The sequence below is a fragment of the Cyanistes caeruleus genome, chromosome 1 (assembly GCF_971803275.1).
Source record: "Cyanistes caeruleus chromosome 1, bCyaCae1.hap1.1, whole genome shotgun sequence".
Lineage (NCBI taxonomy): Eukaryota > Metazoa > Chordata > Aves > Passeriformes > Paridae > Cyanistes > Cyanistes caeruleus.
In genome coordinates this window covers 16,786,816-16,810,532 of record NC_141701.1, presented here as the reverse complement: position 1 = coordinate 16,810,532, position 23,717 = coordinate 16,786,816, and the positions used below count along the sequence as shown (strand labels likewise).

Here is a 23,717-nt window from a genome sequence, read left to right as displayed (position 1 = left end):
TTACTTTTCTTCCTTGCAGTTTTACTGATGTGTCTGCTACATAAAACATATAGAAATTCCCTAATGATTTTTTTTAGAAGTAATATCTCAATAACTTAGTGAAAGATTTCTCAGATGTTCCATTACAGAGGTATTTTAAATCATAATAACAGAACAGAGAAAGCATTTATTTAGCGATATTTTGACTTGGACAATGCCATATATTTTGGGAATGAAAATAGTGCTTTCATTGAATAATTGTTTACATTGTTTTGTTAAATACCATTCAAGGATGACATTAAAAGTGATGCAATCCCATACTTTTTCAGAGGAGTTACAAAAACTTTTCTAATTCCTTGCTCACAGTCATCACTTTTAGGGAAGGCATTGATTGTCTGCTTTTTCTCACTACTTTCAGACAACCGAGAGATAGATTTTCAATATTATTATCTATAAATGTAGATAAATGTTGACTCCAGTGTGACACCAGTTTATTAAGGTTGAAAAATCAATTCATTGCTCTATATTTCAGCTCAGGAAGTGCTGCCATTGCTGCTCCTAAGTGATCAATTTTACTGCATAGAATGACTTTGGGAGGCAAGATAGTGAAAGACAATCTGTCCCACCAACAGCAGTCACTTTTAGCTGAGCCTGGCTACAGTTACATTACTTGATAAGAAAAATTCCATCTGCTGATACTTCTAAAAAGCTTCTTGGAGAAGCTGTAATATTAAATACTAGCCTTAGGCTGAAAAGAAAAAGAACACATGGGTATATCATTAATTAATATTTTGCTGATCATCAACAAGTCGAGAAACCATGGAAAAGTTCCTTATGAACTATTACATGTAAAGAGGAGATCCAGCTTTCCTGGCATTTATCCTCAACTACTATGACTATACAGGTAGATTAAGCAAAATCTGGAAAAATGCCAGGAAATGTAATCACAGACCAGGGCAATGCTGATAATCTGCTATTAACTCAGAAGGATATTAAAATACGCATTTTGCATTAAAACAACAAACAAACAAACAAACAAAGAAAAACAACAGAAGGGAAGGCACTGTAGAGATATCATGAGATAGGAAGGCAGATATGTAGCGAATCCCAACTCATCTCATCTAAAACCAGCTTTGATAGGTCCTTTAATGTAGGGCTAGATAGGAGCAGTCCACTGGCACAGTTAATTGCTTTGGTGGATTGCTCTACCAGGAGTTTCAGTGGTTAAGTATAGCAATAGTTTTAAGTAAAGGTAGCACTTTCAGAAGAAAATATCAGAGAAAAAACAAAAGTTAAGGGAATATAAAATAACAATAATATATTTCATACTAAACACTAATGTGAAAGACCATTTAAAGCTTTGCAAACAAGAAACAGCTTATTCGGTACCATCACATGTAAACTCATACTTCTTTCTAGTACACTACATTTTCAAGAATTCTAGCTTGAGAAGTACTGAGACTGAAAAAGTCTTAACTGGGGTGGATTTCCTTAACTGGCAGGAAAAATGTGCTGTGATGAACATATTCTAACACAGAACACCCTCTATATCATTCATTTTCAAGTCAGATATTTCTATGATCTAGTCCCAAACCTTTAAATAGGAAATCTTTGTTAGACTTAGTGTAATAACTCAAAGATGACACATTTGAAATCTAATTTTTACTTAATTCCAGAAAAAGTTAGATTTATGTTCAATTTTACTGGAAGGAGAGTGATTATCTGGGACCACACATGTTTTTGTAATAAAAATAAATATGGCATAAAAATAGTTTCTGAGAAATACCATTAAATAATCAGATTATGTAATAGTAACTCAGTTTTATTCTTCTCCATTCTACATCTCAACTAGCCTAAATTCTTATTAGAAAAGATTGATCAAGACATACTGTTTCTACTCTTGGAAGGGGCAAGAAGAGACTGATAGCTTTGGAATATATCAACTGGAGTGTTAGCAGAAAACAGATATTTTTAATTAACTTTGGGTTTACAAATGCTAAGACAGAGTGAAATTCTATTCACTCCTTTTTTATCATTGCTTTTGGCCTTTATTTAATATAGAAAGATTACTTCTGTAATGTATCAGATTGCAGCTGTCTTTACTGAAGAAATAGTAGAGACATTATTTGGAGTTTGCTGTTGTTTTTGTAAGTAGATTTTAGCTACAGAGTTTAACAAACACATGCACAAACACACCCATGAAAAGAAATAAAAATATAAATGCATTAAAATGCTCAAATATGTAAAATGCTTTAAATTCTTTTCAGAGTTAGCTGGTTTCATTATACAATGGGTAAATGTTAATATTGTATTGTTGCTTCTTTTTAAAATTCTATCACTTGATACTACCGGTGCATAATTTAAATTACATATCAAACTACTACATGCCCAAAGAAGTATGCAAATTTTTTTAAGAAAAAGTTATCTGATAAGTATATTTCTGTGTCACTGAAATGTGAAATCTGAAGTATTGACAATGTTTGATGAATTAGTTCATTTCAAAATATGAACCAAATATAAGGAGCATTCCATGCTATTCTTATCCATTTTTCATTTTTACTATAAATTCTACATTACCTGACCTATCTTTTGTTCTAACTGTGTAAAATGGGATGACTTGAGAAAATCCAATTATACACAGCCCTAATTTTTATCCTAGACACCTTAGATGTTCCAATAGCTGATTTTGGTTTTCTCATCACTAGATTTAGGTTTGACAACTTTGAGCACACCACAATGAAACTTAAAAGTAAAGAGAACTGTTATAAATGTTAAAAGGACATGAGACAAAAGAAAATAGAAAGCAAATGTTAAAAATTCTGTAAAGAAACATGGATTCAATATCTCATTTTCATTAAAACTGATTTCATATTTCAGTAGCTCTGAATAACCCCTGACTTTCCAATATTTAGTTATGGTAGATATGTAGCTACCAGTCAAAGCTTAGTTTGCAATGGCAACTGGTACCTATAAAAACATGTCAGCATATTCTTCATGCTTACATTCTACATTTGTGACAAATGATCTGAGAATGAATCTGAGGACTCAGAGCTGAAATATAAGACAATATCAGGAAAATTATGTTTACAGAGTAATCTGGTGTCAGTTTATCTCTTTCCTATTCAGACAGCAATGTTTAATGTAGATCTTAATAAATAATTCTCTGAAATACTAGCAACCTAAATGAAAAAACAATAAAAAGGGAAAAAATAAAGATGGAGAGATGAAAGATGATGTGAGAAAAGTAAATAGCCAGAGGAGAATTCAGTCCTTAAAATTTTATGAAAATAATATTAACTGTTAACATTTGTTTGAGAAAAATGTGTACTCTGGGTCTCTCAATTACCAGCCTCACTAAATCTCTAATTTCCATTTTGATTTAAGGGTTAGTTTAGGTATTCACTAAGTATTTCCCAGCACTAGCTGGGAATATATTCTGTCTGGATTTTAGTGTGCAAAAAATACCAAATCACTTGGTACCAACACAAGGTAGGCAGCTCTTCATATGTGTTTCAAAAGAAATGTAACAGTTTTGGCAGCTAAAAGGTGAAAAAATGCTAATGGTATTTAGTACTGGAGAAGATATTTGACATCACCTTCAATTATTATTATGTGGTCAGTAAGTAGGGAAGGTAAAACAGCAAAAAACAAAAAAAAGACAAGTCTGTTGTGGTTTGACTGATCAAAGAGCTCCTATGGCTGCTCACTTAACTGCAGTGACTAGGAGCTAGCAAAGGTTGCAGCCATCAGCTCCAGGATATTACAAATGTTCACAGCTGAACATATGAGTTTCCAAGAATAACAATTTTGTACAGGCAATGGTGGTGGTTAATATTATGTGGAACAAATTGCGTTGTCAGAAAATTTAGTAGTCCTATTATACAATTTTGAACTGGCCTAATTTGTCAGTCTTCCAAACATCCTATCACAATGATTTCTAAAGCCATAAATGAGAACAAGACATGTATTTTCAGCCTTAGCACAGTATTTGAGCAATAACCCAAACACCTATATTAAGAATTTTTAGGTATATAGGATTTAGTTGAAGGTGTATGACCATAGCATCATTTTTAAATGCATATGCCTATCTCCTAGACTGTATGTTGAAAACAAAACCACACACACACACACACACAAAACACAATTACTCACTGTTATATGTGATGTTAAATCCACGTCCTGACATTGAATGGTCAGCTTGAAATTCCAGACGCAAAATATGACCATTACTGGTAAGATGGGAAGGAACTTCAGCACCAGTAAATGTTCCAATTATGGGGGAATCTACAGAGTTGCCATCTTTAACTGCAAGGAAGTCAAACTGTGATTCCAAGTCAAAGTCATTAAAGGAGAGATGAATTCGGCTTCCAGGGTCTGAAATTATTGTCCAGATACAGTTTAAATTATTCCCATATCCCTCTGGATAATCGGGTGAAAGAACTGTTCCCATTGGTGCAGTGAAATTAGAAAGACAGGGAACTGCCAAAAAAGGGAGAGATAAATTAGATAACAAAATAAAACACTTCAATAAGGACTGTTTTAGTGCTAAGTTTTTTGCAAGAAGTCTTAAAACTTGCTGAGTACCTCAACTGACTAATTCAGTGTTTGTGGTGATATATGAATATGGAAAGAAGGTTGTTTTTTCAATTTTCTTATTCCCTTCCTTTCAATAAAACTTTCCCTTCCTTTCAATAAAACTACCTTCCAAGCACAGCCCACAAGAAATAAAGAACATATTCGTTGCATTGGAAATCCATGACAGTCCTTACAATTTACCCCTGATAACAATCACTTGGCACCACTTATTTTTTCTTGTAGAGAATTGTTTAGATGAGCAGACCTCCCACTGAGCACATTAAAGGAGCAGAAAGTCAATAGTGCCCTTATCATTTGTTGCTCACACAGAGGCACAAGAAATTAAGAAGCCTTAAAGAGACAGAAGATGTTTTGTTGTTATCAAGATAATATATTATATTCAATAAATTCAGTTAAGCCATATTAAGTTGAGATGCAGAGAAGCAACTGATTGCACTCTTTGATCCATATTATTTTTAGTGGAAAAGTTAAGAAAGGTTCTGCCACAAATAAGTATCACACCTACGCTATATAATCCAACATGCTATATAATGCAAATATTTTACTTATGCTATATAATGCAACTGGAAGACAGCTATAAATATTTATGAAAATTTAAGTGCTAATAGGTATTTATATAAAATACATAGGGGAAATGTAAATAATTTAAACTCTTGATTTCAATTCAGCGACTTCTAGTCTGAGGAAATATATTAATTCATAGGACTAGCTATCAAAATTGTATCATACATAATTTACACTACAAAATCAGAATCCTGGCCAAAAAGAGCCAATAATAAACCCGTATATCAAAGCACATAAAGAGAATTGCTTTAAGAGTTGATACAGGAGAAAACAAAAAAAAAGTTTTAGCACTTTTAGAACCTGTCCCTTGGGCACGTAGATTAGGCAAACCTGCCAAAAAAAAAAGTAAATTTATCCTGTCAAGAGAGTTCATTACATTTTATTAACTCTGAAATCAATCACACAAATAATTACCTATAAGTAATGCTTATCACAATGCCTTAAAAATAATAAGAAGAAAATATTTGGTACATACAAATACAGATTGGTATGTTTGCAGACCACTGGTTGTTTTCTTGGCAAATGATAGATTTCTCTCCAATTAATTCAAATCCAAACTGACACTCAAACCTTAAAACATCACGATTAGAAAATCCGTCCCCTTCTCTAATACCATACAATGGTGTTCCAGGATCCCCACAGCTTTCTTTTTCAATTTCTGTTGAAATAAATAAGGAATTTATTAATAGAAGAATGAAACAAATTTGCTGCATGTATATGCCAACATGTAGAAAATTCTAGGAAAATTAAAATTAGCTATGTAAGAATAGTTGTCAAAATGCACACTGAGTCTGATTCTATACCCCAGCTTCTTAGGGAGGAAATTCTTCACCAAGGGGAGTGAGTGACTGGCTGTGTTGAGCTTAGCTGTTGGCTGCAGTTAAACCACTACAAGGAATTAGAAAAATCAAAACTCTTTGTGTTTATAAAATACTTGAAAATTAAAGGATATGAGAAAAGTATTTCTACCCTATTTTATTGCATAAAATCTTAAGCAATAATATCATTAAGTAAAATACTGCTAGTAGAACATGAGCTCTTAAAAGTAGAAACAGAGATCAGCTTCCCAATGTGTAAACACTGTCCATACTGCAATGCAGTTCAAACTGAGGTACCACTGACATGGCATATAAGGGAGTGGTGGCAACAAAAGAATTGCCTACAGTAAAAAGGAGGCTAGACATAAATATTTATACAAATTTATACACACATACATACATGTAAATGTATGGAAAAATAATTTCGCTATAGTCAAATAACATTTTACCTCAGTAGTCTTAACTACAAGGAATGTGAATGAGCTATTTATACAAATACCAGAGATATGATATTCTCTCAAGCTGCATCCTGCATCTGTTTTCAGAATTTTAGGCATGGAAGAATCTTCTCAAAATTTACAGAAATGCACTGGAGTTAGGTTTGGAGAGGTAACTTGTCTATATTTCAAACTTAAATATTAAGGAGAAAAGGCACAGAAAAAGCGGAAATCAGGAAAATAAAAACTAATCCTTTATGAATCAAGAACATATATATTTCCCAGTGTAAACCAGGATGATAAATGATGTAAATTACACCATGTGTCCTCATGACATGTCTCGATGAGCCCTGTGGGGCTTTAAATAATAGCCACACCTCCAGTAAAATAAATTACTATATTAATTTAGGTTTAGAAAATGAACTGTTATGTAAAACTCTATCCACACAATTTAATTGCACCATGAGACTTCTCATTCATATAAAAAAGTAATAAAAACTGGGGTATTTCCTAAATTTCTGTTGAAATATTGCTAAATCACTGTATCTTGTTAATTCCAGATTTGCTTGCAAAAACAGCTGGTATTTTGTCACTTAAAAAAATTCAATTAAAGTTGTGAGAATTAGCAACAAAGTTTGTATTTCATCTACGCTACCTCAAGAGATTTTTGATGCCTTCATAACTATACTGTCCCAAACCCTGTTTGTATGGTCTTCCTCCTTCAGTCATATTGAAGTACTTGCTTTGTTTCAGTATAAACATAAATGGTAAATCAAGTCCAATCCCAAGACTGTTGAAGCTATCATCAAGAATGTATCTCTTGATGCACACAGAGTTGGTCTGTGACAACAGTGAATCTATTTGAAGCAAGTATATTATCTGTAGAACCTTTCAAATGTGTTGATCAAGGCAACCTGTACCAGCTCTGCAATTATTCTTTAAGGACAGTCAATAAATTTGTCCTCTGATACTTTTAATAATGGTTCCCTGTATCATATTCTGAATATACATGTGACTACAGAACACCACTAAGGTTTTAATTTGGTAATAACTTTATTGTCACTTAACCTTTTTCAGTTTTTGCTGAGCTAAACATCTGGTAGGGATGTAAGACTGTTAGTTCCACCTTGTTTTTGCCTTTTTCAGAAGGTCATAGAAGAAAGCAAAAAGGAAAGTCTCTGGAGAAACAGTCACCACGACTTATTTATGTGGCTTGTTTTCTTTCCCAGGCTTCTGGTCCCATGATCCTTCAGCCTGCTTCTTTCTAGTTTGATCAGTTATTCCCTTCTGAGACAAGGCAACTATATCTTTCTGAAAGTAAGCTATAACAGAATAAAACCAAACACAAAAAAAACCCCAGTCCCAAAACACAGAACAAATACTGTTCTCTGTCAAACACGCACACACACAAAACAGTTCCCAGATCAACTCTATGAACACAAAGCAGGGTTTGCTTCAAAAGTCATTCAATGCATTTGAACTGGGCTTAGACAACAAGGTTTTTGTAGTCAGGGGTCTGCAGAAGTGACCTCTGTGAGAAGATGCTGTTGCCATGTTGGACAGAGCCAGCTCCAAGAAGGATCTACTTCTGGTCAAGGTTGAATCCATAGGAAACAATGGTGGTGCCCTTGTGATAATATATTTAAGAAAGAATAAAAAAATGCTGCAAAGCAACTGTGACAGAAGATCAATAAAAATATGTGAGAAACAGCCCTGCAAACATGAAGGTCAGAGAAGGAAGGATAAGAGATGCTCCAGGAGTCAGAGCAGACATTCCCCTGCAGCCCATGGTGAAGGCCACAGGGAAGCAGGCTGGCTGGCTGCAGCACATGGAGGTCTCTGCTGTAGCCTGTGGATGACCCCACGTTGCAGCAAGCGGATAAGTCTTGAATCTGCAACTGGTGGAGCAGTCCACTCTTGAAGGACCACCCCCCATGGAAAGGACACATGCTAAAGCAGCTCTGAAAGAACTACAGACTCCACACTGAATCAGGGGAAGAGCATGAGGAGGAAGGAGCGGCAGGACCAAGTGTTATGAACTGATCACAAATCCCATTCCCCATTCCCAATCTACCCTTACTGCCCAGGTGAAGGAAAACTTGGAAGACATGGGAACAAAGGCATGGAGTCTGGGAAAAAGAGGAGGTGGCTAAATTTTTTAGTTTTGTTTTCACTTTGCACTATCTTACTTTCTTTTTATTTGGCAATAAATCAAAATAAACTTCCTGTAGTTGAGTCTGTTGGTCTTTGACAATAACTGCTAAATTATCTTCCATTCTCATTCCAACCCATGACTTTTTTCATCTTGATTTCTTCCCTTGCTCTGCTGAGGAGGGGGAGTGGGAGCAGCTTTATGGACATATTTTAGGTGAGGTTATCTAGCACAGAGATGCATATAAATTTCATCTAAACCTGGCTGTCAAATGTCAGATTTTTTCCAAGTTAGAAATGGAGTGCCCTCACGTCGCCCTGAAAACTCAGTTTTTCGAGCTTGCTGACATAGTTTCTGAAGACTTCCCCAGAACAGTAACTGTAAACATAGATATGTGTACATTCCTTCTGATACAGGTCTTTTGATGGACATCTCTCATGGCCAGTGTGGTTGGGAAGGTGTTATCCTGACTATCCAATCCCTGGCTGTGGTCAGAAACCTATAAATTCTGAAAGAAGAAATAAAATTTTCTCCTTCCTTTACCACACCTCGAGCTGTGTCTGTGTGACTCATTTTGTGTCCAGCAGCAACACCCTGACACTCCCTAGCCTGCAAAAAAGAAAGTAATAATAAGAGAGAAAAACCTTGCTAGGAGCTCTGATAAGACTGCAGCTAGGACTAAGCTTCTGGGGATTTCAGTTTCTGTAAGCTAAATCCTCTTAAACAAGGGAGTAAGCCTATGCAAATCAGAATGTTACAAACTGAATCTGGTTAGCTATCCCCTTGCCAAATATCAGATCACCAATTCAATGTGCAAGAAAGTTGGAACTTACCAAAAAGGTTGTCTTCTTTTTTTTTTTTATTTTTTTTTTGATTGTCCACAGTGGAATGCATTTCCCTGAAATCATGGCCCTTAAAGCTACTAAGTGTTTTGATTCAATTGATTCAATTTGCTCATAAGCACTTCAAGTGAGATAGTCATTGAGTACAGACAATTTCAGCCCAAAACCCAGTTAAATTTCAGTGTTTCTAAACAGTAAGGAATAATTAAACTAGTTTTTATCTTACTTAAGAAATGATGATTCAGCCTCAAAACAATGCATTGGTTTTGCCAATAATATGTTTTATTGTTTCACTCTCTATTATGGTTAAAATATACCAATTAGAGAAAAGAGTTTATTTGCATATGGATGGGAAAAGAATAAGTAATATTGAGACAGGAACCTCCCCACTGCACCAGGAAGATTACTACTGTGACTGTGTGTCCAATCTGTAATATTAAAATTTTGAAAAAACGTCAATGTGATGAGAGTAAATTTTTCAGTCCATGTATTGAAATAAATTTATCTATGTTTCATGTGATCTGCTTTAAGTGCATATTTGCAAAAAAAGACTAAGAAATATCTAAGTATCTACATTAATACATAAATATCAATATTTTAATATAACATATATTATAATATTATATATTATTTATAGTTTATGTATATTATTTATATTACACTATTATATATTATAATATATATGTTAATATATAAACATCTATATGAGAGGAAAGTGTAGCATTCCAAATTGCATGTACATCCAATTTAATATCAAACTTTTAAAGATAAAATCAATAATGACTGAAACTAAAAGTGTGGCTTCTAAATTATAGTTACTTAATAGATGTTTTAAAGTTTTACTAAATTATAAGTTTTAGATCAACTAGAGGACACTAAACATAACCACCTAAAAAAATATAGAAGCACCTCATTTCTTCTTCCTGTTGTTTTTTCCCTTCTCATGTCCACCCCCTTGCTGTACTGAGCCTTACTGACAGCTTATACAAGTTGGAATATAAATAGTAATGTTAATTATTGAGACAGAAATATAAGAGAAATTAGGATCACAGAAAACAAAAGGACTGATTCAGAATGAATCAAAACATATTCAATTATAAGAGTTCATTAACATTTTAATTTTCCTTGATACACAATACAATGTCTTTTTCTTAGGTCTAATGACCTCATTTTTCATAGTCTCTATTAATGGCATTAAATCTGATGAGAAATGGAACATATAGTTCATGTAATTCAGGAATATTATCGATGTGTGAAATTTATTATAAAGTACAGCATTACATGAAAGTTACAATACAGAGTTAAATAATAGCTTATTGTCCTGTGGTACAAATCCCTGCATATGCTGCTTCATACTGCCTGCTAGATACAGCTTTTTATCTGCATTAGTGCTGCACAGTAGCGTTGATTATCTCTCAGGTGTGAGTGGTGTTCCTCAGGGTTGGTTATTGAGACCAGCACGGTTTAATGTGACATGGACAGCAGGAATGAGGGCAGCTGTAGTAAGTTGACCAACACCACCAAGCTGTGTGGTGCAGCTGACATGCTGAGGAGAAGAGATATCATTCAGTGGCACTTAACAGTCTTGAGAGTTGGGCCTGTGCAAACCTCATGGAGTTAAACAAGGCCATTTGCGAGGTCTTGCATGTGTGTCAAGATAACCAGTAGGCTGGGCAGAGAATGGATTAAGAGCAGTTCTGAGGAAGACTTGGGGCAGTTGACAGAAAGCTCAACATAACCCCAAAAACCAACTCTATCCCAGGCTGCAGCAAAAGGAATGTCTTCAGCAGGTCTAGGAAGGTGATTCTGCCCCTCTACTTTACTCTTGCAAGACTCCACTCAGCACAGGAATGAACCTGTTGGAGCAAGTCCAGAGGAGGGTCATTAAGGTGATGAGAGAGCTGGAGTACTTCTCCTATGAAGACAGGATGAAAAAGCGGGGGTTGTTTTTCCTAGAGAAGGAAGACCTACAGCAGCAGTCCAGTATCTACAAGGGCTACATAGAAGTTGAAGAGGGACTTTTTACAAGGGCATGTACTGAAAGGACAAGGAGAAATAACCTTAGATTGAAAGTGGAGTAATTTAGATCAGACATTAGGAGGAAATTCTTTACTCTGAGTCACTGGACCAGGTTGCCCAGATAAGTTGTGGATGCCTGATTCCTGGAAGGGTTCAAGAACATGTTGAACGGTGCCCTGAGAAAGCTGTTGTAGTGGGTGGCATCCCTGCTTATAGTGGAAGGAAGAACTAAATGATCTTTAAGGTCTCTTCCAAGCCAAACCATACCATTCTATGATACTATTAAAAATTTGTATTTAAAGGAGTAATGTCAAAACTCTTCAAGATGCAATAATTTTTATTCAAATTGCACATACATCACTTGATAGCTGAGTTGAAAGGATTAAAGCAAATGACAGTGAGAATAGCCTGATGGCCACCAAGTTTATTTTAAGCTGCCTATTACTATTTTCATTTACTTACAAAAATATAATACAGATGAAGTGAGAAATGTGAAGTCAAATTTAGAAATCTGTTATCTTTCTCAGAAGCTTCATTGATTTCAAAGTAGTGATAAATATTATGAGTCAAGAGAGAAACTATAGGTTCTTGTTTACTGTTTCTGACTCAAGACAAAGAGCATGATGTTCTGGCAAGGTGGCCTAACAATCTCAAACACCTTGGGCCACTTCTGCTGTAACACTAGGAGTACAGCACGAGTTTTCCTCACAAAGTAGATGGAGATAATTATAGATTTATTATTCCAAGTGATATGCCAGCAAATAGAGTATACCTGGGCCTCAGCAAATCAACAGACTCCTAGAACGAAACAGCAATTATGCAGCAATTACTCTCATTGTCAGAACTCGATGTTCAACCCAAAGCTGATAAAAATTGCTGTTTCCTTTCTCATCTCATGCAAGACCTAGAACCTGCACTACCTTTACAATCTGCTCCTTTACACTATCATATTTAGGGAAATCTTTTAACTGGCATAAATGGTCAGAAGAGTTTTTCTGTCCCTAAATCATCTACTATGGTATAGTTCCATTCTTCCAAGTATTATATTCAAAAGAGCCCATAGTTACAATGATTCAAAGATCACCTCCTTAGTACTGGACAGTTTCCTGAAAATAAGAGTTGTTCCTGCAAAAATGCCACCATGCTACTCTAAAGGTAATGCAGAGACTGAAAACCTCACAAGACATTTGAAAGAAAGCTTAGAAAACAGAAACTCAGAGAAAATGTTTTGAAAGGTATTAACTACAACTGGTGTTATATAGTGTCATAGGCATCTTGTTAAATTACACATAGGAATTTCTTCCTCCACCAGAAAAAAATTAGTAAGTCAATAAATAATATTAAGTTAGAATTTTTTTAATGTACCTAATAATTAATAAAGGTGAATAATATTTATTTCCAATCTTAAAATTTAAGTTACAATGGAATTAGGCTGCTGAAGGTCAGCATAGTGACATTAGGTAAAGCAGTAAAAGAATGCTAACAATAAGCTAAGATTAAAGGTGTGCATTTTGCGATAAAATATTTATGCAGATGACCACATCACAAAGTAAAATAAACATAGTCATACTTTATCTTAAACTAATACAAAGGCTGTCAAGCAAGTTTCAGGCTGCGCTTCTGTAATATTCACTAAGTGCTACAAAACTGTAGAGCATTTTAAAACTCTTTTTTCCAGAAGGAAAAAAAAATAAAAAAGTTACATGATTTCATCTGCAGGGATAAATGATCAACAACAATATAGTTTGGTTTTTATTATGTAAGACAAGCATCAGAAAAATATTTGCTTCCCCTATGAACTCATGCTTTTCAGAAAAATGAAACTTTTCCCTGTGTATTTCTCTTCTAGGAAGGAATTAAATCGTCTCTTAGCTATCACTTTGGTGCACATACTCCAAAAACAACTGTCTAAGAATGTAACTTGAGGACAAGCTATTTTCTAGTGCAGCAGAATTAACTAATCCCAGTTTTGACATGGAAAAATCTCAGGAGAAAACAGTGCAAGACAGACTCTCTACACCAACAATAAGCAGTGTAAAGTGCATTGGGTATGGCTGGAAGGGAGTCACCTTTCCCCACAGCAGATGTCACAAGTGCTCTGTGTTGGTAGCTAGAATGTGTTGATGAAACACACCAGTGTTTTGGCTACTGCTAAGAGGTCCCAATACAGCATCCAGGCTGTCTCTCCAACCAAACTGAAGTTCTGGACTTCAACTTGCCAGATGTTAACTTTGAACATTACACGGCTGATATAAACAGGTCCAGAAGATTCCTGGAACACCTGGTTGATAACTTCTTGATACAGGTACTAAAGGAAATGGATAGGAAAGGTGTTGTCTTTGATTTGTTTTTTTATTAATAGAGAAGGGCTTAAAGAGCACAATCAACTGTCTCTAGTACTGTCAAAGAAAGATGTTGCCATAAGATAAGCCACTATACAGGAACTCAAACACAGATGGCAAACAGGAAGGTGTTAATACCAGACCTAACAGAGGTGAATCTTTGGAATTAGCACACAGGACAAAATTCTCCTGTGCAGACTGTGGGAAAAGCACAGATGGCAAGAACAGGAAGATGCCAGGCCTGGTGAGGCAGATCTGTGTAACCTGTCTGGACAAAAATTCCCACCATGGCAAACTGTGAGAAAGGAAGCAAGTCCATATACAGGTGCCAGCCCAAGCTGTGGGAACTGCATTTATGCTCTGTGGATACCTGGGACTTGGACTGTATAAAAGTGCCTCTTCCTCCTTCCTCCCCTCCCCATTCAGAAGACCAGAAGAAGAAGGGCTGATGAGAACCCAGGTGGTGCTTTTGTTCACACTCTCTCTATCTCTCTTCTCTTGCCCTCTCTCCCTTCTCTCGTCCTCCCCTCCCTCTCCCTGACTCTGTCCTCTACTCCCCGTTCCCCTATCCTTTCTTTGCCCCTCTGCCCCTTCCTTTCTTCTCTTCCTATCTATTTACTGTTAAATAAAATTTGTACTATTGACTTCGGCATATGGTCTTTTCTGCACCTTAATTTGGGCAGAAGCATTCCTTAATAATCTTATTCTAACATTATTCTGGAGTCAGAAGTGGGATCATGAAAGGCCCATGGGTCAAGTTGTGATTGATGACCATGTTTGCTATAGGAGCAATAAAGCAGTTGGGTTTATAAGCTCTAGTGACAGAAGGAAAACTGTCAGGAAGACTTCACCTCTGGACATAAGAAGGGCAGATGCTTTTGAAGCTGCAGAGATTCATCAGTGCTGGTCACTTTTTAAATGCCACCTCCTTAGTGCACAGGAGCAGGCAACTCCAAAATGTCAAGCAGGCAAGCCAGAGGGCTGACTTGGTTGAACAGGGATCTTCTGGGGTTAAGGTGAAAAAAATATAGTGCATTGCCAGTGAAAGCAAGGTTGAAGGAAGGAATACAGAAATATAGAATATATATTATATATAATAGAATATATATAGAATGTATATAGAATATATAGAATATATATATAATAGAATACATAGGAGGAATACAGAAAGGCTACTTGCTATTGCAGGGAGAAAATTCATGTTGCCAGAGCTCAATTAGAGTTGAATCTGGCCAGAACTATGTGGGATAGATAAAAGAGCTTTTCAAAATGCATGAATAGCAAAAGGCAGTGAAAAATAACATCATTCTGTTGTAGCATGAGGATGATCACCTGAAAAACAGGGACATAGGCAAGGCAGGGATGGTCAATGTTTTCTTTTTTTCAGCCTTAAATACTGATTATGAGCTATGGGTTTCCATTGCCCTGAGCTGGAGGGACTTGACTGCAAGCATGGTAAACTCCCAGGAAACTCCAGACTTCTGTGGGATCTGCTGCTCCATTTGGATCCTGGTTGGAATCACCTGCAAGCACCTAAAGAATTGACTGATGTCATGGGGAAACCTGACTAAATGATTTTTGAATCTTAGGAATCTGGAGAGGTACCTGTTGACTGGGAGTTGGCTAATGTATCCCAATTTTCAAGAAAGGCAAGAAGGAAGACCCTGAAATCTACTGTCAGTCTCAATTCAGTGCCTGGTAAAACTATGGAGAAGGCCGTTCTGGGAGTTACTGAAATTCACCTGAAGGAAATTAAATTGGGAGGAGCTATTAGAAGATATTAGATCAATGTGTTACTCCTTGATTATGTAACTATAAGCTCGGTCTGAGAAATAAGCATATAGGCAAACAGATACCTACAATGCAAAGAAAGCAGAATTCCTCTGGCCCTAAGGATTACTGCTGGGCAAGGAGATCAGTATATTGAAAGTCAGGTATTAAATCTGTATAACAAAAAAAAAGACATAAAGGATTATTGTAGGGGAAATGTGGATGGAATACATTTATTTATCACAGTTGCTTAAATACTAGTTTTATGGATGAACAAAGTTTTATTTATGTCAGTTAATAATGTTCATAAAGCTAGACCACACTTTTAAATCATCTTGAGATGAAAATTTTTGAGATATTGTCTACAGAGAAGAGAAAGTAACTAGTAAAATGTCCTTCTAGACGCAGGGAGACAAGAACACAATGTTGCAGTTAAAAATGCAGCGATAAGAATCTAAGAAGTTTGAGGCTGTGATGTGATATAAATGTTAACACCATTAAATGGATGATAAAAATTAATGTATAAACCTGGAGAGAATGAAAAACCATGATTTTAACATCTGGCCATCCCTCATGTGAATTTAATTTTTGGAGTGTCTAGGCTGAGATCCTGGTGCCTGATCAATATCAGGAAAGTATGGGAGAGATAAAAGGCACAAAACTAATATTGCAGTTTGGTTAGCAGCAAGAAAGCATGAGTTGTGCATCATGCAATAAGAAGTTTTAACAGTAGTTTTGCCACTAATTCGATTTATCCTTGTTCCATTTTCTCCACATACAACACTTGGATAATAATGATTTTTTTTTCTCTTGAAGTGGAGAAGAAAGTATTACAATTTTTTACAATTATGATAATCTTTGTTGTAATTATAAAAGAAGTTCTTACATAGTTAAAATTGATGGTGAATAATTGTGTACTTCTTTCAGGCTTCAAAAGAGTGTGTAGTAAATAAAACAGAGGCCAACACTTGAATGATGAACTTAAAAATATTAAACAGCTGCCACATACTCAAGACACCATTCATCCAATGCAATGAAGGAGGCAGGGAGCCTAAGGGAAATACTGTGTGACTGTGTAATTAAAGACTATGCTAATGAATTTGTGCACAGAGGCTGAATTATGCTTTCATGAATTATGCTTTCATGAACTTACATACTGACACTTCTTAATTTTTGAAAAATTGACTTTTCAAAAGGACTACCCCCTATAAAACCCATCCCACAGGTTTTTTTTTAATTCAATCCACTCCATAGGTAGGTTGAGATAAAGACAGAAATGTCACATATTGTTTAGATAAACTTTTCACCTCTATCATACTTTGTTTCACTAGTAGTTTTTGAAAATGAACTACTGCAGTGCAGACTGAATCAGGTTTAATGATGTGGGTTGTGGAGAAATCCTAATTCCAGCACAGTGGAAAAGGATCATTGTGACCTGTGCTGGTGCATCTCTCAAACATCACCCATTCAGGTGTCAAAATAACATGGAAGTCTCGAGAAAATAAACAGGTTTCGGCTTCATGCTTTTCTTTTTATAGAAACAACTCTGTTTTATAAAACAGTACTGGGTAAATGAGTTATCTCTGCTAAAATGAAGAGGTCACTTTAAATACCTCAAAGCTGTAATTATGGACTCAGTCAGAATTTAAAATATTAATTACATTTGAGCTTAATTTCCTAAACAGAAATAGGGTTTTTTGAATCATGAAAGAGATTCTCAATTCTGTATCAGAAACAAATCTAAAATATCTAAATTTTAGCAGAAAGCACACACAGCCAATCTCATTTAGTTTTAAAAATAGATTTTTTTGTGACAGTTATCTAATGAAGAAATGGTCTTGCTTTCAAAACATTATTCAATTAGGTTTGTGTATGCTTACATTAGGTATTAGTCAGTCATCTAGTTAAGGCCTGAAAAGGAACAACATTCAGTTAAAATAATTTTTGGGGATTTCCATATGTTTTTTTTATGATCAAGACTATTCAAATATTTTTACCAAAGCTAAGCATTAAAGATTATAAAAGAGAATTATAGAAAAGAATGAGCAGTTATCAGAGAAGGTCTGCTTAGATTTTGTAGTCATGTTTTTGTTATGTGGCAGGATATTACCAATTAAGATATTGCTCTTTTTAATGGTTCTACAGACTTAAAGAGCACAGTTGCTTCTCTCAAAACACTGCAAAGGCCACAGAAGGAACTTGCCATAAAATAAGCCACCACAGCAGGAACTTGTGATGAGCACAGAAGGGAGAAATTTGCAACAGGAAGATGCTAATTCCATGCCTGACAGAGGTACAATCTGGTTAGTACATCCTGGTTAATGCATTCAGGCAAAAATTCCACTGTGGTGAACAGTGAGAAAGTAACTGCTCATACAGAGAATCACAGACTATCCTGAGTTGAAAAAGTCCATGAGAATCATTGACTCCAGCTCTTAAGTGGATGGCATGTACAGGGTTTGAATACATAACCTTGTCTTTATTAGCATCAAGTGAGCAAATCTCAGGGTACATGTATTGCCCTAAGTTATGGGAGCAGCACCTGTACCCCATGGATACCTGGAGGTTCCTCCTGTATAAAAGTGGTACCCCAGAAGAACAACTCTGGGAACCCCACCACTGAGAAGCCCAGGGTGAAGAAAGGATGCTGCTGGATCCATGGTTGGTAACTATTTTCTGTATTTTTGCCTTAGGCTTTTGGTCTCATTTGCACCTTAATTTGGGCAGAGGCATCTCTCACCAATTGGATCCCAACAATAGTTTATGGGGCGAAAGTAGTTATCAAAACTACTGCCAGAATCTTTATTGCAACTTTAACTTTCACTGTCAGGATTTTTTTAATGAATGTGATTTTTATTGATGTGCATAATGTAGTATATACAGTCTCTTCAGTTATGTATAAGAAGTTTACTACAGTAGGACAGAATCTCCTTCATGGACCACCATTTGAACACAGACTGACTAAAAGGAAAATAACTATTGCTTTACAGTGATAGGCAGAATCCTTTTTTTTTTTTTTTTTTTTTCAGAGAATCCCAGTTTTGGCATAAAGGTTTGCAGACAGGACTGTTACTGTGACTAAGACCTGTCAGAGAGCCACCACAGTTTTTAACTTTTCCATGTTCCCATGGAAGTTAAGTAGATTAAGTAGATCATTTTTTTAAGAAGGACATGTGAGATACTTTGGAAATTATGCAGCCTGCATAATTTTTTTCATTTGCTAGAACTGCAAAATCATGGATCTTGAACTTTCAAAACAAAAACTGAATGAAAACTGTGTGCTTAATTTTTGAGCTACCACAGAACAGAAAATCATTTGGACCTACAGTAAGGATCAGGGTGGGGGAAAAAAAGAGTGTGACAAAATTATCTCTACATCATTCCTGCAATTTCAAGGTCAGATCATTAACATTTGCAACAGTCATGGAGTCATGACAAGGAAATTAAAAGTAGACAATGACCTCAAAGGCAAAGTAGGGAAAAGCATATTAAACAGTGAATTCCAACAAATAACATGTTCAACTTATGAACAAAACTACTCCCCTTATGACCCCCAAGAAAGATATTTAAATTCAGATAATTTAGACTTTCTTGCATCCCTTGGAATTAGTTTTAAGTGCCTTTACTGTTTCTAGTGATTTGAAACACATGAACACAACCAAAATAACAGATTTAAAACCAGCCAGAAAACATAAAATGCTGAGTATTGCAATTAAGTTACACCTTATAACATTCTATTAAAATGAGTTTTATTAGTGACAGCTCCCTATAATTTCTAGATATAGAAGTTAAATGGGGATTCCTAAGTCTCACTGAATTACATTCACTAAGTCAAGAGGCAAAGTGTAAACTGGGCTCGCTATGGTTTTAGAGACTAAGAATATACCATGCATATGTCCACTGTCACGTAATGGAATCCTGAAAATGAACTAAAGAAATACAAAGTGAAAGAATGAGAGAAGGAAAGACATAATATTATCATAAGTTGGTCCTCAATCACAAATCTGCAAGACATAATTCCATTCCATTTGTGAAGATGAGTGTTTTAATGAAGCTGGCAAAAAAAAAAAAAATAAGAAATGTCCTTGGTTTAAGGGAACCTCTATGGAGAGGAAAGGAATCAAATTTGGGACTCTGCCTACAAGACAAACAATTCTCCAGCTCTACAGCTGGAAACTGCTATGCCTATTTGAAGACTGACAAGCATTAGAGAAAAAGTACAAGTCAGATGCATTCTAGCAGATGACAGTTACTCAAAAGCAGGTTCAGCAAGTCTAGGTGAAAAATACATATTCCTATGAATTTATTTAATTTCGTAAATGCAAGTGTTAAATGCAAACTCATGATGGCAGTATTGAACAGGCCAAACTTCCACTTGAAAGGTCTGACTAACGTAAATGACAATGGAATCTCCAACAAGATTTTGAACCCCTTAGCAAAAAAATAAATGTTCACTTCATCAATAATCAGCTCACTTCTACTACTGAAAGTAGTGGTATAAGTGGTACTTAGAAGTAGGAAAGTAGTAAAATTGAAATAACACTAGAAATAATGAAAAATTAGAAGTTTAAAGAGTGACATTTATTCTTGGATCCTTTCAGAAGAGATGTAATGGGATGTTACCCACACTTAATTATTTCACTAAAATACCCAGTAAATTTCAGTTCTGCAAGATAGCTGCACATGGAATACTTCTCTGCACAAAATGCTCTGTGATCTGCCTTTTACTGATAATTCACCTTGCCTCTTACATTTTCTGTTCCATATCCACATTGTGATTTTGAGAGGTTGTGTGTGGGGTGCCACCCCTGCTTCTCAATAGACAGTTCTATGAAACTGCTCAAGATCTAAATTTGATTGTTCACACCAATTCCATTACTTTCAGAGGAGCTAACTTTCCTTTACACTGACCCTCACCTTCTACCAATTGTTTTAATGAAATTACAGGAATTTGAAATTAGGTCTCAAGTCAAATGTTTATTATTTCTCTAGAACTTAATATCTGCCTCTAAATATTTCCTTTCAAAGAAAAATTCTGAAGACAATTTGCCATAAAAAGCTGAAAAGGAGCTAACAAAAACCCAGCAAAACAACTACCCCATTTTATCCTTTAGTGAAGTGACTGAAGGTCTTATTTCATATGGAAACTCTATGCATACATGCATTTCACTGAACAAAAGAAACCTGGATACAAAGTAAATTTATACTTGAAATACTCTAAGCAATCTGCTCTTTAAAAGAGGTTTCTGTGGCAACAAAACGTATCATTATTGAACCACACTTATTTCTTAAGTACTTCAAGTATATTACTGGAAGTTCAGTAATGGTGGAAGAGGGACAGGAGTAGAGAGAAATTGCAGCTGCACACTATGTTGCTATGATTCATCTTCTATCAGCTTGGGTCCCAACACAGTACCAACATCTTCATAATCTTCTTTACTTCTCTCTAATAAATCAGTCTAGGGTTCAACCATACCCTAGAATTATGACAATTTTATAAAAGGAGCATTTAAGTCTGGCAAGAATGTTACTTGAAATGCTCCAGAAAATTAAAATAATAGAACTACTGTGTCAGCAAACAACAAGAAATCTTCCCTATTTACAAGAAATGTGGCTTTTCAGAAATACCATAACTAATAGAAAAAGTGGGAAAGTGAAAGTTTTTGTAAACGGATACACATCACAGATGGCAAAAAGTACATCTTTTAGCATGGAAATCGTAGATTTAAATACATTAATTTTGATTGCATTAAAGATTGAAAACTAGATACAGCAGTGCTGACTTTATGACCAAATCATCCATGGGCATAAAGCCAGGCAAAAAACAGAATTCAATTGAAACAAAAGTATCTTAGGTAACATTAAGTCATCTCTCTCCAAATGTCTTAGGAATAGCCCAATTTATGCAAAACCTAAAATTTTTAGGTTTCTTTTTCTTTTTAAATTACCATCTAAGTCTGAGCTTTCCCCCCTCCCCACCTGCTGAATGCAAAGTATAGCTAAACCACCATATTGTAAAATAAAGGGAAGGTCTAAAGGTTTTTCAGTAGTTTTGGTCTCACTGGAAACAGGAAGCTTACAGTCACTGAGGAAGACTGGAATGGTGATCCTTTTGGTCAGGTTAGTTCTGACTTGCTAACCACAGAGACAAAAGGAATAAGCTAGTTTTGTGCTGGCTGTCCATACAGTAACTGCACAAAGCTTCACACTACAGAATATAATATATACTATACAGAATATAATACTTTTACACTTTTAAGACTTTCAAGTCTTATTAATAATAAAACTAATATTTAAATGAAAGTATTTACTCCATAATTTAGCTAACAGATGGTTCTGCTTTAGCAGACATACCTATGAAAAAGAGGGCATCTGCAGGAAGAACTACTCAGCACTGGTGAAGCCTGACTTCAAGTACTGTATTCAGTTCTGTGCCACTCACTTTAAAAATGACAATGAGGTGCTGGGGTGTGTCCAGAAAAAGGCAACAAGGCTTGTGTAAGGTCTAGGAAATATGTCTTAGCAGGAATGGCTGAGGGAGCTGTTTTTGTTTAATCTCAAGAAGGGGTACTCAGGTCTCATCCATCTCTGCAATACCTGAAAGGAGGGTGTAGCGAGGTGGGGGTCAGGCTCTTCTGTGGTGCAGTGACAGGACCAGAGGAAATTGTCTTAAGCTGAGATAGGGTAGATTCAGATTAGCTATTAGAACAAAAAATTTCACTGTTAGGGTTTTCAGGTATTGGAATAGGTTGCCCAGGGAGGTGGTGGAGTCACCATCCCTGGAGATGTTTAAGAGGTGTCTGGATGTGGTGCTGGATGATCTGGTTTGGTAGTTTAGTGTTTGCAATGCTAGTGCTGAATGAACACTATAATTGGACGAACCTGAATATCTCTTCCAACCTTGATGATTCTATTCTAAGAAAATGTTTTCCTGGCATGGAATGTAATAACTAGTTACTACTTAGAGAACAGAGAGAACAAAACCCTTAACTGAGAACATGTCACAAATGTAATGATTTTAATTATGGTACACATGTCTAGCCAGATACCCTAAACATACCCATTATAAGAGTATTACTAATGACACTTAAAGAGAAAAAATTAAACTACAGAAATTGCCGGGAAAACATTTCCAGGACCAATCAGCTGGTTAACAAGGCCAATTAATTTTATAATCCTTAATAACTGGTTAAAAAGATCAAAACTAGAAAACTCCCAATCCTACTGTACATCTTTATATGATTATTTCTAACCTACAGCTACATTTTGGATAGACAAACAGAAAAAAAAACCAAAACAAACAAACCTTGATACTTGTAGAAAAACTCACAAGATAAAATCATATTTAAATACTCTTTAAAACAAGGGTGTAAGTGGGGAGGAAAAGCAAACAGTTTGAAAAAGGCATTGACAACCTTTTTTCAACTGCCTGCTGGGTAATATGAGCATATCACCAATAGGTGTGGGACCTAAAATTGTTGAAAGTGAATAAAATTTGACCCACCATCTGTTTTTCTTAAAAACAGACAATTAACGATTTAATTGACTTGGCACACCATATATTGCAGTACATATGTCACACTAGATGAAGTGATTTGGTTTTTACTAAGTTGTAGAAAAGGTGCCTTGAAGCTTTTAGATTATTCTTATTCGTTGGTTGTAATATTTTAGAGACACTTTTTTATTTTGAGAAAAAACTATGCCCAGGGCTTAAATTCTGTCATGTGCAGCTTTTAGTCTTTTTAAATGCAATGCTAAAGTAGGAAATAATGCACCATACCGCTATGCCAAATGTTATTTATTACACTGTGTCTGTGCTTTCATTTTATGAAGCCTGCGGCTGGACTGTCAGATTACAGGTGTCCTTTGGGTTGAAATAAAAAGTTAACAGTAGTAATTGCCATGTTAACTGAATACATCGTATCTTCCCACTGCCCAAGTAAAAGACATTTCCCATGTTACAAATAGAATAACACAATGTGCATTTTCAGGATTATTTTTGATTTAATTTATCTATTTCTACTATATATTTAAGTGGTTAAGCATATGGAGAAAAATAATCAGAGGAGAAAATAATATTAGCAAAGTATGTTTGAATAAACAAATTGCAACACAGTATCTTTAGATAGCCATAGTGCTCAATAGTTTCCATCATCAGATATGAAGTTATTTTTTAACCTAAATACAATCTACAAATG

The 23,717-nt window shown here is 35.4% G+C and overlaps 1 protein-coding gene across 3 annotated transcripts in view; it reads right to left on the bottom strand.

Moving 5' to 3' along the window:
- The window catches only part of CSMD3 (CUB and Sushi multiple domains 3), a 574,655-nt gene that overhangs the window by 242,247 nt on the left and 308,691 nt on the right, over positions 1-23,717 (bottom strand). For all 3 annotated transcript variants that reach the window (XM_086880080.1, XM_086880087.1, XM_086880091.1), the window contains 2 exons: positions 5,615-5,797; positions 4,132-4,458 (listed from right to left, as the gene is read on the bottom strand). In XM_086880080.1, coding sequence (XP_086736206.1) covers positions 4,132-4,458; positions 5,615-5,797 — 510 coding nt within the window. The remainder of the gene's footprint in view (positions 1-4,131; positions 4,459-5,614; positions 5,798-23,717) is intronic.